A 14241-nucleotide genomic window follows, 5' to 3' on the forward strand; every position below is an offset into this window, starting at 1 on the left:
AATTCATCAGGAAGGGTGTGAAAGTAGATAGTGCGGTGATTGAGTTTATTCCGGAAACGAAACCGGTTGACGATTTTTTCAGACGGGAAACACATCGACGAATCGGCGATACCAGAAATTGATTTTTTGTAAATAAAAATAGTACGATCATCAAAAAAGAAACGATATCGATAACGATAATTTTGCAGACCGTTTCGCAACGGTCATGTGGAATCGAAGAATAAAAGAGAAAAAAAATTATGGAGGGCGGTATCGTGTTGTAGAGCGCGGATATTTTATAACGAAGAAAACAATTCTGCAATCAGGTAGAACATCGACGTTAATTACCCAAGATAATGGATCGGCTATATTCCATAGCTATACACACACGATTGATTGCCACCGCGTTTATTAAAAGGTGAATTGGAAACTGAAGTTTTTCCTCAGTTGTTCAGATCGTTGGTTGACTGCAGGGTTGATTGTAGAGTAGCGAAATGATGCAGGGAATGAAAATAAGCGCCTTCCTATTCGTCGTGTTTCTTTTAATAATCCAGGTAATGTCGAACGAAGTTCATCTTCATCCGATAGTTTTCATCGACGCGATAAAACGTGGTTATGCGAGAGACGAAATTTTGACGCGTAAACGGGTTTTGAAGAGCGGAGAATAATTTCACTCGATCGTTTCGTTGGCCAAGCCTAATCGGCGGGGGTTGCAATTAAGGCAATTGGCAATTTTCGGGAGAGGAGGACGAACGTCGTCTCATACCTAGCTACGATCATAATACCGGATAATACCAAAAGGGGATTTTATACATACCTGATCCCACTAATTAAAGCCAAAGGTTTCATTGAATTCGAAGTATCTATTCGTTACCTCTGTGATTTTAATTTGCGATCGTTTTTTTTTCCATCCATCTCACAGGGTCGCGAGGCGAACGGGAACGTGAGAAAAGAGTGCCGAAAAGAGTCGGGCGTCTCGTGGGGTGAGTGTTTCTCTTTATTTCGCCATTTTCTTTTTCCTCCTTCCGGCGGCAGGGGAGAGGGGTCCGAAATAAGGATTCGGCTGGGAATCGATTGAAAATCGAAGAAATTAACGCGGAGTCGTAATTCGAGAATAGCCCTCGCTATCGGGTCCTCGAGCGGAAGCGGTATTATCCAGTTAAGCCAATAACGAAGCCAACAGTTAGTTAACTACAATCTTCTGACGACGAATCAGCCTTCGAGTGGCTCGGATCACGCGGTGGCCCAGTTGACGCTTTGCAAACACGACGACCGAAAGGCCGGATGCCGTCGTGATTGAGACAGAAAATTGGCAATATACATATCTTAAGACCGGTCTGCAGCTTTATTTCGTATCGGTCGTTAGTCGGTATAACCTACTCGCCGACACGGCAATTGGCGCGTGTGCTACTTTACTTTTTCCACTGTTACCACTGCGAAATAATGAGCCGTAAGAGCGTAACCTCAGCTCGAATTGTTACGTACGTGGGGTCGTCGGCACGGAGCGTCGCATAATTGAGCTTTAGATATATGAATCATCGGGATAAAAATTTCCCCCCACCCCTCACCTCTTTTTTTCATCTTCCAGCTGCGTTGGAGAAGTTGAAAGACGGCGATCTGGAGTACAAAGATCCAAAATTGAAATGTTACCTGAAATGTTTTCTGGTGAAGAACGGCATAATGAGCGAGGCGAACGAAATCGAAATTGAAAAGAGCCTCAGACACTTGCCCAGGAAACTGCAGGAGGGATCTCGAAAGATACTCGAACGATGCAAGAACAAACGTAAACGAAATATCCTATCGCTCGTTATACGTGGAAAAAAAAAAAAAAAATTAAAATTAATACCAACCCCCGCTCGTAATCTCATTATTTGTATCTTCCTAAGGTGGCAGCGATTCCTGCGACACGGCTTTCCAAATAGCAAAATGTTACTTCCAAGAACATCCAGAGGTAAAAATTACACGAGAATCAAGTGTGATCGAAGACTCGTATTATGGCAGTCTGGTCGCCTTTTTTCTTTTTTCCTTTCCTTTTTTTTTTCATTTACTTTCGAATGCCGAGACGTCTGGTTCTATAAAAATGACATTATAATAATTCGTGTATATTTGTTATTATAGGTACTGCAAAGGGTTAATCTGGTGTGATCAATTTTGCGTCACATAATTCACGATTGAAATAGGGTTACGCTAATATCATCGTTGCTGTTAATAATGGTGTAAAAAATTTGTGCAGTACATATAATAAAAAAAAAAGGAAATTAATTTCATCGTTCCTTTCAAAATCCACGTTTTTGCACTTTCATTTACGTATAATACATAGTTTCGTGTGGGAAAAATTTGACGAGATAACGCACACGGGATAATTTTGACGAGATCAATTGATCTGGCTAAAGTCAGTTTGAACTGTGAAGTGTTTTCAGTTCATTGAACGAAACAGGTTGGTAAATTATAAATTTCATGCGACGACTGTACTATGACGAGGAACGAGCAACGACCCTATCCTACATAGGTATGTACGTACGTACGTGCTCCGCAGAGAGCTGTGAACTACATATCAGATTGGAAAAGAAGAAGATAGAAAAAAAGGAAACAAAAAAAAAAGAATTAAAAAGGAAAAAAGGAATTAAAAAAAATATATATATATCAAGCCAATAACAACGTACGCGGAGTCTGTCAACTTCTGCATTGTTCGTTGAGTTTACAACGTATATAGGTAGAGAGATGCGAGGGCGCGAATCACATATATATATGCGATTATCGCCGACCAACAGTGCAGACAGATCAGATTCGACCACAGTCGACTGAACTTCGTCGTTACTATAATAGTAAAGATGAATAAACTCGTGCTCTTTGGAATTCTGTGCGTTTGTGTCGTCGCGGTAAGTCACAACCGATTATATTTATTCATTCTTTCGTCGAATAAATTGTGAACTAAAAAAACAAAGAGAATTCAAATCTTTGGCATCTCGTTTCGGAAGAATTCAACGGTGATTCAATTATTTCTCTCGCTCATTTGCAAAAACATCTATAATCGGGTCTTTCTGCTGTGTAAAATTTTTTGGGATTATTTTTCAAATTTTGTTCTCGGATAATTCCTTTAGCGCAGCGATTTTTGTGAAAAATCAAACTAGCGCAGAGCTATCATTCCCGGGAATGCGTTTATACAACGGTCGGGGAGGGGGCAGGGGGAAAGGGAAAAAAAATATATTGCGGAATATCGAACGATCGTTTGAGAGATAAATTAAATGTGTACACGCATACGCTATACTATAAATCAGATATTTTCAGGCTACAAAGCCGAGGGCAGATAGCAAGGCGAAATGTTACGCTGAGACGGACCTCGCCGATCGTAAGTACAACGATTCCATATCGCTCATTATTTGTTCAAAGAAAAAGAAAAAACCAAAAAAAAGCACACGCGCTGAAACCAATTGTAGGAGCCAAAGAATGAGAATAAACGAATTTTAGTATACGGAGGAGCAGATGAATAATTTGCCTTAAAATATCGATATAGGGATTGAACAAAAGCTGACGACATTTATCGTCGAGCATTGGCTGCCACGTAGGATATAATTGAGTAAATTCAGCGGCAGTGATCGTCAAAGAGTAACACACCTAGAACGGTATGGAGTTGCGTTTGAATTGTATCGGGTTGAAAATCGACTCTGCCAGAGAATTACGAGCGGCTGGTGAAATCGATTTTCTTTGTTTCGAATTAATTGAAACGTAACGAGTATACCTACCCTACATCGAGCGAATCGAACGCGAGTGATCCCTCCGCTTCGTAACTGTTCCCGAAATTTTTTTCTGCCCCGCAAAATTTTGCTAGTTTGCACGAATTTTGGTTTTTCTAATTTTCTTTCATCACCTTTACGACCATCGTCGGTTGATCGAATTCGTCTTTCCGTGTCACCAGTGGACGTCAGGGCCACGATCAAGAAGTCCATTTCGCGACCGGAACCACTGAAACAGATCATCGCTTACTTGGCCTGCTTCATGCAAGATCGTTCTATCGTAAGTTGTTGAAAAAAAAAAATACGGAAATTATTTTCTTCGCCACGATCGAATATACGTCGTTATTAACGTCGATTTTTTTTTCCACAAACTCATTCAGCTCACAGCCGACGGGATATTCGACGCCGAAGTCTGCAAGAAGGAAGTACGTCCGGAGAACGCGGCTTCTGCCAATCCCGTCATCGACGCTTGTGCCAGCCAACGTATGTCCACGTCGTAAAAATCCTCGCACCTGTACGCGCGTCACGGTTTTTTGCGACCGTGCAGCCAGCAGCTCTGTCTTCTTCTATTAAACATTCATTTTTGAATAAGAAATATATATATACCTTCTGGTATGAAAAGCTTGAGGAAGGACCGGGCTCAGGGGGGGAGGGGGCGAGAGAAATTTTACTAAGCTTGCGTAGCAGCTGCAACGTTGTCCGCATAAATATTTAAATCTTACGAGGACTCTTAAAAATCCGAATAATGGTATAGAATAATTCATAGATCCTCGTCGAGGTTCAAGGTTCTTATATATATTGTATATTTTTTTCGTCATTTATTCATTTTTTCTCAGTTTTTATTTTTTTTTATTTTTTTTTATTACTTCGAAAAAGAGTAGAGAAGTTAGGAAAATCGATGAGAAAAAAAAAATTTTGAAACGAATTTTCTCTCTTCTTTCAGGTGGAAAAAACGCACTGGAGACAACTGCACTACTTCTGAAATGCCTGAAGGAAAGGGACCCGAAGGCAAGTTTGAACGAGGATCTCAATATCCCGATAGTTTATTACCTCGTTATTTATTCGCTAGTTGAATAATTTGATTTACGTTTTTTTTTGTTTTCTCTCTCTTTACCGTAGCTCCTCGAAAAATTGGACATCTTCTAAATTGGCGTATGAAAATTTTGGGGCGAAATTACCCACCGTATCGCACGCATCGAGCACCGTTTGAAACTGCCATGCGAAATGTATTTCATTCTATTTCAATAAATCTCTGACTTCACGTTCGAAATTTGTAGATTTTTGTAAACTGCACCCGCGTCGAACGACCGACCGAACAAACAATTCGAATCGTTCCTGTTTTTTTTTTACCTTCCTTTTTTCCATCGCATGGAAACGTTGTGTCGGTGAGCGGTAAAAACACGCGATTGAAAAATTAAAATATCTGGAACAAACCAGAAGGCTAATTAGTTTAATCTTAGTTAGTCCTGCGAAGCGGGTGTATAATTCCCCTTGGGGGAAAACTGGCCCTCAAATAAATTACTTTATTATCGCAAATAGCTGACTATAGTGCACGTATACATACGGTACATGGGCTGGTATGTACAGCTACTAACGGTGACAAGAGAAAATCGTGATTGGTTTGCAGACTTTGCACAGTGACGTTACCCGCGGGGGTGAGGCTTTTTTCCCCTGCGGAATGTTTTCGTAAAAATGTTAAATTCGTTGAATCAAGTCTTTTAATTTTCGATCGATGCGGAACTTTGAAAAAAAAATTTTTCCACCCAACACTCGTTTTCATTCCGATTAAATATGATTGGCATTTTTCTTCCTTTTTTTTTTTTCATTCGTTCGTTCGTTCGTTTATTCCATCCAGAGACTCTGAATTCAAATTATGAAAATAACAATGAACCGGATTATCATCTACCTTGCGGTGTACTAAATGGCCGCAGATATTTCTCTGGAGAGTTTTGTCATTTTTCGGGCGTCTAATTAGGCAAACTTCTCGCGGTTATGAACCGAGTGTGGTTAACCAGAACCTTATTTCCGAGTCGTCCGACCCGAAACTCACGTTCACCCGAGACAACGCGTGTTTCCTTGAGATTAAATTTTAATCCGTTCAATCTCTAGTTTTTTTAATTAATCAAAAAAAAAAAAAAATGCGTTTTCGTTTTCGTTTTTTTTTATCGCGTAACTTTGAATCGTTGAATACCTCGTTGGGTTCCATCCGAGTTCACAGAGCGTCGTTCGGTCCGCGGATTTATCCGAATATGCACACCGTATACGTATAGGTACATACATACGTATAGTGTACGGTATTATACAAGTTGAAATTGGCGTAGATAAAAATTCGCATAAAAGTGTAAATTGGCCAATTGCTAGGCGAATCGGCCCGCGCGGGAAATAAAAGCGAAATGTTGGTAATCAACTCAACGGACGATAGCACGGTGCAAGGGGACCCCGTTCAATGTCCTGCACCGTTATACTCATCGCGATTCGTTACTACTAACATTCAACTCGAATCGCCGCTCGACACGCTTTTATTTACCCTCCGATTAAAAATCACTCACTCACTCACAGGGTCGAGGGGGAAACTCGTTCAGTTTTTTTTTCTCTCAACTTTTTCACTTCTCCGTGTACTTCGTTTTCCCCTCGTCTCCGTTCGCTACGATCCCCGACGAAATAAAACACGCGAATTTATCTCCGCCGGTACAACGAACGAGCCCCCGAAATAACCCGCATCGGTGAAAATAGTTCTAGCCCCGAGCAGAAGTTTTCCAAACTCGTACAAGCTATGCGTATAATTATTCGTTGTTTCCAAGATTATATCGTCGATAAAAGTTAACTCGTCGTGGCGAAAGACGAGTCCACGCAGAGAGAGAGAGGAAAGAGAGAGAGAGAGGGAGGTGGAGAGGGAGGTGGAGATAGATAGGAGAACGGTGCCTCTCGTACGTCGTGATCTGCAGACGATTGAGCAATTTTCTCCTGATAGGAGAAGTTAGTGGCACCCCGAAGGAGTATAAGGACCGAAAGTCCCGAGGGCGATGGAGTACGGGATAGCCGGTTCCTACGCACTTTCAGCCCTTACGACTCGCCTACCGAAATTCCGGCCGTCGCTAGGAAAGGCGGGCGACTTCTTCGCTCACCGGGGCAGAGGAAAAGGTAGATGGCAATCAGTGCCAAGTGTCGGTCCTGACCTCATAGTTTACACCGGTCGTAAAATTGGCGGAAACAAAAGCCCGTTTCGCCACCGCGTCAATTCCCTTTTTCGCCCTTCTTTTTCTCATCGCTGAAAACGAAGTAAAAAAATCACGCGAATAAAAAGAACGGGAAAACTCAACGGGAAATATAAACTTTCTTGTAATTTTTTATAAGAGCGCCGAGCTACCTAAGGGTTTTTAATTTACGTATGTACGCGTTCTGGAAATTGGAGCGTGAAAATTGGAGCACGGAGTCGAAAAAAATCTAAGAGCTACGAGGTCGCGTAGAAGAAAATTATTTTATTACAGGTATCCACTGCGGTTGTATTTAGTTCAAGAAATTCTCCGTATTATATACAAACTTGAATTTCCGCTACGGTGTTTTCCGATCAAGCGTAAGTTATTTTTTTTTTCTTTTTTCTTCCTCTATTTTCCTCCCTTCGTACGTAACTCTATCGCTAAATTTCTATGTATCTCGCACACGGACACAATTTAATCCGCTACACACGCGGTGCGCGAACCGCCCCGCAGTGTCTTGTTTCGGGGGTGGATAAAAATTACGACCATCCGTCAATGTGGAGAAATTCTCTCCGGAGCTTAGCAACTTTGCGAGAAAAATAAGGATGGGGTGGAAATTCTCGTTTCATACGTCACAGGGATCTGGATACGTGTAGGTGTACGTTATGCGGATTTACATATGTACAATGCGGATCTATGTTTTTAATATTTGGTAGCATCGCCGTGACCCGATTCCTTGACACTGTGCCCTCGTTGAAATTGGAGACTTTTATATCGTACACTACGTGGAAACGTTTGAGAGCGTTCAGACAAAAAAAAGAAAGAAAAATATAGGGTAGATTTCGTTCGTACTCCGCTCGCCAAATCTACGCTGCGTCACTTCGCCCTCGCATTTCGAGCGTGGGGGCTGTGGAGGGAAAATTCATAGCCACGCCAAAATGGAGAAGATCGGGGGGGGGGAAGGGGGTCGAAGGGGAGGGGGAAGGAAGTAACTGTTTTCCCCCAAGATCGTTTAGTCCCATTCACCATGAATCGATACATCCGCGGCGCGGGTTAATTGGAAAATAAAGCCACGGACGGTTTGAAGTGGTGATTATTTTAAGAGCTACAAGCAATTAACGGGATGCAGTAGATAAATGTATCGACTACATCGCCATTAGCTCAAGAGTACGGAAATGAATTGCCATCGTCACGGGGGCCATCGGTATTCGGGGTTGAGGTCGAAAAGAGTCCCTCGCGGAATCCGCCCTTTTTCTTTTTTTTTTTTTTACCTATTTCTTTCGCCTCCTGTTTTTTTTTTTTTTTTTTTTTTTTCAATCTCTTTCCACCGTACAGCGTAGTAGATACGTGTCTACAATACACCGCCGCGTATTGTTGTACCTATACCGCCGTATACACACGTGCGGCCAGCGGCGGAAGACAGAATACGGAACGGTCCAGCACTCCTGGCGCGAAGCCAATGACGTGTTAGCACTTTTTATCCCTCAATGGAGTGAAGTAAAGGGTGAATTTATTTACGATCTCTACACGCGTATTGGTCACGGCATTTTGTAATCATACATTCGACTTCCCCGCACCTTTCTATACCCGCTAATTAATCATTGTCATCGATTTTATATCATACGCCGTAATAACCCGCACGCTATCCCCGGTTCTGCTGCAGCTGCGATGGAAAAAGGAATCATTCGCAAAAATGCGGAGCTAAATATCAAAACTAAGGCTGACATTTTTTTCGTTTTCGAAATTATGAATCCAGAACCGAGTCCTCGCCCATTTTCCTTACCCGGTTAATTTTTTCCTTTTTTTTTATTTTTTTCTTTTGGCGAATTAAACCTGATATTTTAAGCGGGAGATAAGTGACAGAATGAGAGAGAGAGTAGCGGGTGATTCAGCGGGGAAAAATATCATCTCGCAGGATTTCAAGGTGCGGTTTCTACTGCGGATAAATTAGCACCGTCTCGCGCGGCGTGTGTATATTATACCTGGCTGTACTGTGAGCGAGGGTTCTCGTCTGAATTAAAGAAAGGAGAGTCGGGAGGGACCGGAGGGACGAAAGAAAGAAGAGAGAGAAAAAAGGAAAAAAAAAAAGGGACAAGGAAAAGAGGAATTTAGTATGCCGCGGGAACCCGATTTCCTTGACGATGAGATTAAACCTCATGCATAATTAGAAGCGCCGCGATTATTATCAGAGTACAAAGTCGATTGTCAGAGTTGCCGGGGCAGCGACTACAGCTAATTGCAAAACTATACGGTATGAGGAAATTTTTTCGGATCGTCTCAACTTTGACTGCGCGACAGTCGTCGTCGTCGTCGTAGTCGTCGTCGTCGTCGTCGTCATTATTATTTGTACACAAGTATACTCGTACAACCGTACCGGGTATTATTTATTCATTCGGCGTTTGTCACCTGCGCGTTGTCAGAGGTCCATATAATATATTGGTCGAAAGCGTCGCAAACTTCTACGCCTGTTACATATTTCATGAATGCACGTAGCTCGCAGGGGTGATACGAGGACACACCGGGATTATGAAGCTCCCAACTCCCGAGGCTTCCTCGAGTCCCGTTGATTTCGAACTAGCCTCCGGGCTCCGACGCTCTTCGGACTCACCCACAACAATTGCCGAGAATTTTTCCTCCTTCCGAACCGTCACTCCTTCTATTTTCATCCCGCTCTACGTCAATGAAACTAGATATAAGAGACAGCTGAAAGAAATGAAGAAAAAAAAAAACAACTATTTATAGAATCTCGTTTTACTAATTAATTAATTATTCCGAATTCTGGATTAATGACAACGCTGTGAGATAAAAATCTTGAAACAAAAGGATGCGTTATGTGTGGTGGAGTTTTTGGGAAGAAGGACAAATTTCTCGGGCAGTTCTAGCGGTTGCTTTTATAAACCGGTAATAATTAAGGCGAGGCATTTCTCGTGCCTTAATTTAAACTTTATTAATAAAAAACCTTGATAAAAATCACCTCATCCTCGGCCGCTGCACCTACCGCGCGGGCGTATAGATTCTAATCTAAATGTTAAACCACCAGCACGTGCGACCACTACAGAAATAGTCGTTGCGTGATAAAAATCATAATTTATAATGTAAGGAGAATAAAATAAAAATAAAAATTTATTTATTTATTTATAAAATCTAGACGATATAATTACGGCAACGCCGATCCGACGGATTGCGATTTTTCAAGCCCGGCGAATTCTGGCTACAACTACGATGCGATCTACGGTAGAACTCGGACTCGTAGCTGGCTATTCGTTGAAACAAAACAACGGAACTATTAACAACGAATTTTCACTGTTTGTAAACAAGATCGCCCGTCCATTTCGGGGGCTGCCAAATTAGCCGAGTTATCACAACATAGTTTCGAACGACTTTAAATTAAAAAATTAAACCTCACCTCCACCGATCCATGCCCGAATGAACGATATCTAGATCGCAAAGATGTGCGATCACTGCTCGTGAGTTAAAATTAACCGATTTTTGCTTCCTCTGGTTCCCACCCCTAACAACGAAATTCTAGACACACGTCAATTATTTACGAGACTTTCGAGAGTCTCCCTGTACAGTCGGAGAACAAAAAAAATAAATAATCTCGAATAAAAAATTCGCCTCATCTCGATTACGTTATTTTTCAATTGCAGAAAAGTCACCGGGCAGAAAGGCTACGGCGGTCAAGTCACATGCAAATGCGAGTGAGTGTTACGCTCCTGATTTCAAATTTCGCATATTCCTTCATTTTTCTTCTGTATAGATCGATTTCATTTTTATTCCTTTATTCGATATCTTTTATCGTCGTTAAAAATTATAGAAATTTTTCTTTGCCAGAGGTGACCACAAAAAGGAAGAAAAGGAAGAAGCCAGCAAGGACAACGGCGGTTGTTGCGGTAAAAAGTAAGATTTTCAAAAAAATAACTTGTACAATAAAATTTCAGCATCGCGCGAAAAGGCTCGAATGAAATTCAGAAACTACGTCAGGCAACACACTATATGATTATTGTCAACATCGGTGTTCTCACTTTTCTTTCCTTTTCCACATCGCTCTTCCACGTAGTATTTCGTAACGCGGGTGACACCCGCGCCGGGAATATGAGTCGCGACAAAACTGGCGGTAATGTAAGCGATTCGTTCTCTAAATCACCCGGACCTCGGTAGCGGTAAAAAAAGTAACAGAGAAAAGAAAAAAAAAAAAAAAAAAAACGAGATAAAAAGCCGAAAGGAGACGTGTTTTTTATATTTTTTCTTCGACGAAGCAACGAAGTAAGAAACGAAATAACTCTCCGATCGATCGTTCGAAAATCTCCACTTTCCTCTTTGCCGACCCCTCATTGTACCGACGATTAGTCGAATCCGATGGATAATAATTATTTACCACCCGTATAACCGCCACCCGCGGTATACATATACGACGCGGCGCAAGGGATCGTACGACGAATGAAAATCGACAAAAATAAAACAAACGGGGGAGAGAAAAAAAAAACAAAAAAAAACAAATCCCGAAGTTGATTTCTAAAGCCTTGGAAAATTTTATGCACTACGTCAACGCAATAATGCCGCCTCAATGTACTGTGCAGAGTGGCGGAGAAAAAAAAAGAAACGAACGGCTGCTGCGGCGCCGCTTGCTGTTCATCGGGGGTGGCCGTTGAGAAAAAAGAGGACAAGGGCGGATGCTGCGCGGGAGGAGCACCACCTACCAAAAAGGATGAGACGAGGCGAAACAGTCGCAGCTCCGCCGGCGGAGGTGGGGGAGGCGGCGGCGGCTGCTGTGCCGCGGGGAAATAATTTCGCCGCAACGTATCGCGGTGCGCGACGACCGCACGTCGCGGACCTCAGGAATCCCTCTATTCACCCATCAATTTTATCCAGCTGAAAAGCTCCTCGTCCGCCCCCCGACCCCCGACCCCCGACCCCCGACCCCCGCCCTCCCCGCCGCGCACCTCGACCGAGCTTTCGGTATCAGTCCCGAGTTTTTAGAACCCGAAAGATCACGCGCGCCCGCCGGTCATACGGGTTTGCGGTTTATATTCATCAATCTGGTCCCGCCGCACATCGATCTTAGCTGCACTCTTCACGGATTTACCCGTCACGATTATCCCTACGTATAACGAACCCCCCCCCCCCCCCCCCCCGCTCCTGCGGCTGTTTTTCGTTACTCTATTTTCAGTTTATTTTACTCTACGTTTTTTTTTCTTCTCTTTTCTTTTCTTTTTTTTTTTTTTCTTGTTTTTTCTTACCCTTGCGACAAGCCGTACGATTTTCGGGGACCCTGTAGAATTTAGATCACATCGCTCGGCATAATGACGAAGGATTCCGAGTTATGTATACAAGGATCTGAAATATAAATTTACATGTGAAAGTATAAGTCGCCGTATACGTTGTATGTAATAAGCTTCATTTTACGGGAACCTCATTCCCGGTATCGACCCTCACCTTATAGCTTGATAATAATTTTGCGTTTTTTTTTTTCTCTCCCTTGTTTTTTTCTTTTCTTTGTTTTTTTTTCGCTTTATTCATTTTATTTTAGAAGCGTATATTCCTGCGACTCATGAATAAACATTTACGTGTTATATAGTATTAAGTGGTACATACATACGTATACATACACACACACATAGACAGATGACTATGTATATTTATACCATGTACGTATTATGCGCAGAGCGAGGGAGGAAGCTGGTGGATGTTGCAAGTCGGGCTGCTGCAAAGACGGTAAAGAAGATAAGAAAAAAGAAGAGAAAAGAGAATCTAACGGGGTCGGCGGGGGATGCACGAAGGAAGCCAAAAAGGAATCCGCACCAAGTTCGGGGGGCGGTTGCTGCGGCGGCAAGAAATGATCTCACGAACGCTAAAAATCATCGATTTTCTCCAACGCGAGAGAAAGTCGGGGACACGGAAAAGATTATGTAATTACTGATCGGCGGTACAATATATCTCGCTACCGATGCATACTAGCCGTAATTTTTTTAATACGTCTAAGATTTTAGTTCGTTGAGTTCGACGTGGAATTTATATATATGTAGATGTATTCAAAGTGAGTCTCAGGTAGCCAATTCCTAATAATTAATCTTAACTAATTCCTGGCGCTCTAGACGTCGCCGTCGCATTCCGTATAGGTAGGGCAATTATAAGCGCTTAATTGTAAAGTTATCCCATAACCTACGGGGTTTTGATTTCGCGGCATACGTATGTACATACGATATACATACGTATACGTATACGTATGTACGGGATTACGTTGGATACGTACGTAGGACCGATTGTGCGACGTACTTGTTATACCCTCCGGAACTGCAGCAATATCAATTAACGCTTTCCCTCCCCCCCTCCCCTCGTTCTCGTCCCTTACATCGGCATTTATCGACGTGTACAGCTGCTTCTGGGTGGCGCACATGCCTTCGATTTCGACGTCGTACCTATATATGTATGTATACGTACACGTTCAGCGATATATCTAATTGTTGTGACGAAGGACTCTGCAACGACGACTGCAACTATACTGAACCTAGACTAATCGTCGCCGCACCGGGTCACGAAGATTCTGGGATCTGGGTTACGTGCACAACCGAAAACAATCCGACACCGGCAATGACGAACGTTCGTTCATTCACCGTTCGAGTTTCTATGAGCGATCCGCAGATTTGATTTTAAATTCATCCAGCGAGTGGGTATAGATCCGGTCTTACGCACGGAGACAATTAAGCAAACCAGCGGGAGGAAGGGGATTTCGTGCGAGAGCAAAAAAAAAAAATAAATAAATAAATACAAAAAAGGATAAAATAGACGGCGATTAGCATATTGTATTGTAGGAGATGATCCTGAGCGAGCTTTCGAGTCAGAAATAGACTGGAGATGGACGTGGATTTTTCGGGGAATGTAGAAAATTGAAAAAAAAAAAAAATAGTCGTCGGTGGGGAAAATTTATTTCCAGAGCGAAAAATTGACCCTCCGAGTCGCACGAACTGCGTGCGCGATGTAATACGTCGAGTGTGTATAGTCATAGGAAGAGGAACGCCCCTACGCTAGGTTCTGCAGTTTATTAAATCACGGGTTGAAGGGCAGGAGATTGTGCACCGTAAGCATTGTTACGGTATCATATCAGCGCGCGTAGAGATGTGGTTGCAGTGCGAGGTGAATCGAGTAAAATGTATACATACATACGTACGTATACACGTGGAGTATTTGCTTTTTCGTTTCGTTTTTTTTTTCAGACGTAATCTATGAAATAGGTAAAGAATAGACATCTCTTCCGCGATGAATAGGACTTTTTCTCTACCCGAGCTTTCTTTCCCTCCGAACGGATGTTGAATTGAAGTTCGTTCGAGTAC

General features: G+C 42.5%; 3 protein-coding genes across 4 annotated transcripts; all 3 read left to right on the forward strand.

Annotated features, from left to right (window-relative positions):
• Window positions 1–372: 372 nt before the first annotated feature.
• LOC105690775 (B2 protein-like) lies at window positions 373–2241 on the forward strand. The gene is made up of 5 exons (XM_012408855.3): window positions 373–533; window positions 902–962; window positions 1568–1762; window positions 1866–1930; window positions 2098–2241. The coding sequence occupies exons 1-5, from the start codon at window positions 474–476 to the stop codon at window positions 2122–2124; spliced, it is 408 nt and encodes a 135-aa protein (XP_012264278.2). The 5' UTR covers window positions 373–473; the 3' UTR covers window positions 2125–2241.
• A 460-nt stretch (window positions 2242–2701) lies between these two features.
• LOC105690787 lies at window positions 2702–4983 on the forward strand. Its single transcript, XM_012408869.4, has 6 exons — window positions 2702–2858; window positions 3268–3328; window positions 3896–3993; window positions 4094–4196; window positions 4657–4721; window positions 4833–4983. The coding sequence occupies exons 1-6, from the start codon at window positions 2811–2813 to the stop codon at window positions 4857–4859; spliced, it is 402 nt and encodes a 133-aa protein (XP_012264292.1). The 5' UTR covers window positions 2702–2810; the 3' UTR covers window positions 4860–4983.
• Window positions 4984–9896: 4913 nt separating this feature from the next.
• Window positions 9897–12862, forward strand: LOC105690786 (metallothionein-1-like). 2 transcript variants are annotated; one of them, XR_007276716.1, is made up of 5 exons: window positions 9897–10377; window positions 10561–10611; window positions 10745–10810; window positions 11491–11869; window positions 12576–12650. XR_007276716.1 is itself a non-coding variant. In XM_012408868.2 (4 exons), the coding sequence occupies exons 1-4, from the start codon at window positions 10361–10363 to the stop codon at window positions 12748–12750; spliced, it is 309 nt and encodes a 102-aa protein (XP_012264291.1). In that variant the 5' UTR covers window positions 9916–10360; the 3' UTR covers window positions 12751–12862. The 2 variants fall into 2 exon arrangements, 1 of the variants encoding a protein (XP_012264291.1); XM_012408868.2 differs by lacking the exon at window positions 11491–11869 and having other exon boundaries at window positions 9916–10377; window positions 12576–12862.
• Window positions 12863–14241: the final 1379 nt, after the last annotated feature.

This window comes from Athalia rosae, chromosome 1 (genome assembly GCF_917208135.1).
Source record: "Athalia rosae chromosome 1, iyAthRosa1.1, whole genome shotgun sequence".
Lineage (NCBI taxonomy): Eukaryota > Metazoa > Arthropoda > Insecta > Hymenoptera > Athaliidae > Athalia > Athalia rosae.